A 1887-nucleotide genomic window follows, 5' to 3' on the forward strand; every position below is an offset into this window, starting at 1 on the left:
CCCTGCGGGCCAACCCCTTTGGCTGCTGCAGCCCTTTTCTTTTCTTTTCTTTTCTTTCCATTGCTGCTGCTGCCGCTCCTCCTCCTGTGCGCTGTGTCGTGTCGTGGAGGGCCGCACCGCCTCCCGCTACACCCCGCCGACTGCACAGAGGGACGCTATCAGGCAGGAGTTAAATAACACACAACCATCTATGCAAATTGGCGCTTGGGCTGCCGCAATGGTTCGTTTTCATCTTTTCTTTCCTTTGGGTTGTTGGGGCTTTGTTTTCACGTGGTTCATTGGGCTATGCCACTAAGCCTTTCTTTTATTTTACTTCTGCACTCACTGTGGAATGCGCCACGATGTGTGTTGACTTCGACTATTGCTTTCTCCTGTTGCTGTCTGTGTGCGTGTGCCATCTGATGTGTGTCTCTTCCTTCTCCCTGCGGGCATGTGGGACTGTCTATCGCGAAGGAAGTGGTGATGCGCCGCGTTGTGTGGGTGCTGGTAGCTGCGCTGTGCTGCACGGCCTTGTGCGTGACGGCTGCTGCGACTGAGGAGTCTGCTGCAACTTCTAGTGATATTAAGGCAAGGATTCCTCTTCAGGAGGCGGAGGTTGAAAAAGCGATGGCTGCTTTTGAGGCAGAAAAAAAGAAGGAGCACTCCACCAACGATGCCATTTCTCGACTGAAAAGAACGAAGGATGCAGCGGAGATGGCTGTGGAGTTTGTGGATGTCATCAAGGAGAATGCTGGTGCCCTCAGCAGGAATGCTTTGGCTGTTTTTTCTGTAGCTTCATCTGTATCCAGGGCGGCATTCGCGCTGAAAAAAACTGACGCTATTAACCCAAGAAGTTGATTCTGCAAAGGTGGAAAAAAAGATAGCCGATGCAGAGAGGGTTAAGCAGGAGATAACGGCATTGATGCCGGCCGTTACACAAGCGGTCTCAGATACCGACGGTGTGGTGCAGAAGATCAAGAACGCAAAGGCGAAGGCCGACGAGGCTTTGCGGTACTTTGACCGGTCTGGGGCTGAGTCGACAGACGCAGAGGCTTACACTACGAACACTGAAAGAGAGGCAAATGCGGCAGTGGAGGGCGCAAGGACTGCAGTGGCCGCAGCCCTCGTGACGGCGGAGAAGGCACATGAGGTTGCCCTCATGCTTGAGACCGCGGCGACCAAAACCGACGTAGCAGCGAAGGCGACGAAGGCGGCGATAGACGGGCTACCCACAATTACTGAAGCACCGACCGCGGAGCAGAATAAAACGCTAAATGATGCGCTAAAAAAGTCAACCAAAGCTCTAAACCGTGCCAGATGGACGCTGTGGGCTTCCAAGGAAGTTAATACGAAGGATGGTGAAAAATCGAAGGATGGCGCCCAACAAGCCCTTGCATCTGTTGAGGCGAAGTTGAAAGCCGCTGAAACTTCAATGCAGCCGATTGAGTCGGCCCGAACATCCGCTGAAGTTGCACTAAAGAGCGCCCAGCAGGAACTCGAACAACTCAAGGACAAGGCACACCAGCAGGAACTAGAACAACTGAAGGACAAGGCACACCAACAGGAACTCGAACAACTCAAGGACAAGGCACACCAACAGGAACTCGAACAACTGAAGGACAAGGCGCACCGGGTGGAGCGAGAGGAGACAGAAGAGGCGAAAAAGAAGGTGGACGAACCTGACCACTCGCAGCAACCCCAAACTACCGCTGCCCCTGCGCTTTCACTCAACATCACCGCTGCAAACAGTGAGACGCTTCTTGCTCCACATGATGACAGTAGCATTAACGATGTGGCGTGGGTGCGTGCCCCACTGCTGCTGCTGCTGCTGGCCTGTGTGGCTGTGTGGTGAGACCTGCGTGTGTGTCTGTGTGTGCGTGGGGCGGTGATGCTCCGACCGTAATTCTG

The 1887-nt window shown here is 54.0% G+C and overlaps 2 protein-coding genes across 2 annotated transcripts; both read left to right on the plus strand.

The window, feature by feature from the left end:
* Positions 1 to 462: 462 nt before the first annotated feature.
* Positions 463 to 837, plus strand: DQ04_13961010 (hypothetical protein; the record flags this gene model as incomplete). Its single annotated transcript, XM_009317063.1, has 1 exon — positions 463 to 837. The coding sequence occupies one exon, from the start codon at positions 463 to 465 to the stop codon at positions 835 to 837; it is 375 nt and encodes a 124-aa protein (XP_009315338.1).
* A 64-nt stretch (positions 838 to 901) lies between these two features.
* DQ04_13961020 (hypothetical protein) lies at positions 902 to 1831 on the plus strand (the record flags this gene model as incomplete). The annotated part of the gene is made up of 1 exon (XM_009317064.1): positions 902 to 1831. The coding sequence occupies one exon, from the start codon at positions 902 to 904 to the stop codon at positions 1829 to 1831; it is 930 nt and encodes a 309-aa protein (XP_009315339.1).
* Positions 1832 to 1887: the final 56 nt, after the last annotated feature.

Source organism: Trypanosoma grayi (genome assembly GCF_000691245.1).
Source record: "Trypanosoma grayi strain ANR4 Tgr_1396_V1, whole genome shotgun sequence".
NCBI lineage: Eukaryota > Euglenozoa > Kinetoplastea > Trypanosomatida > Trypanosomatidae > Trypanosoma > Trypanosoma grayi.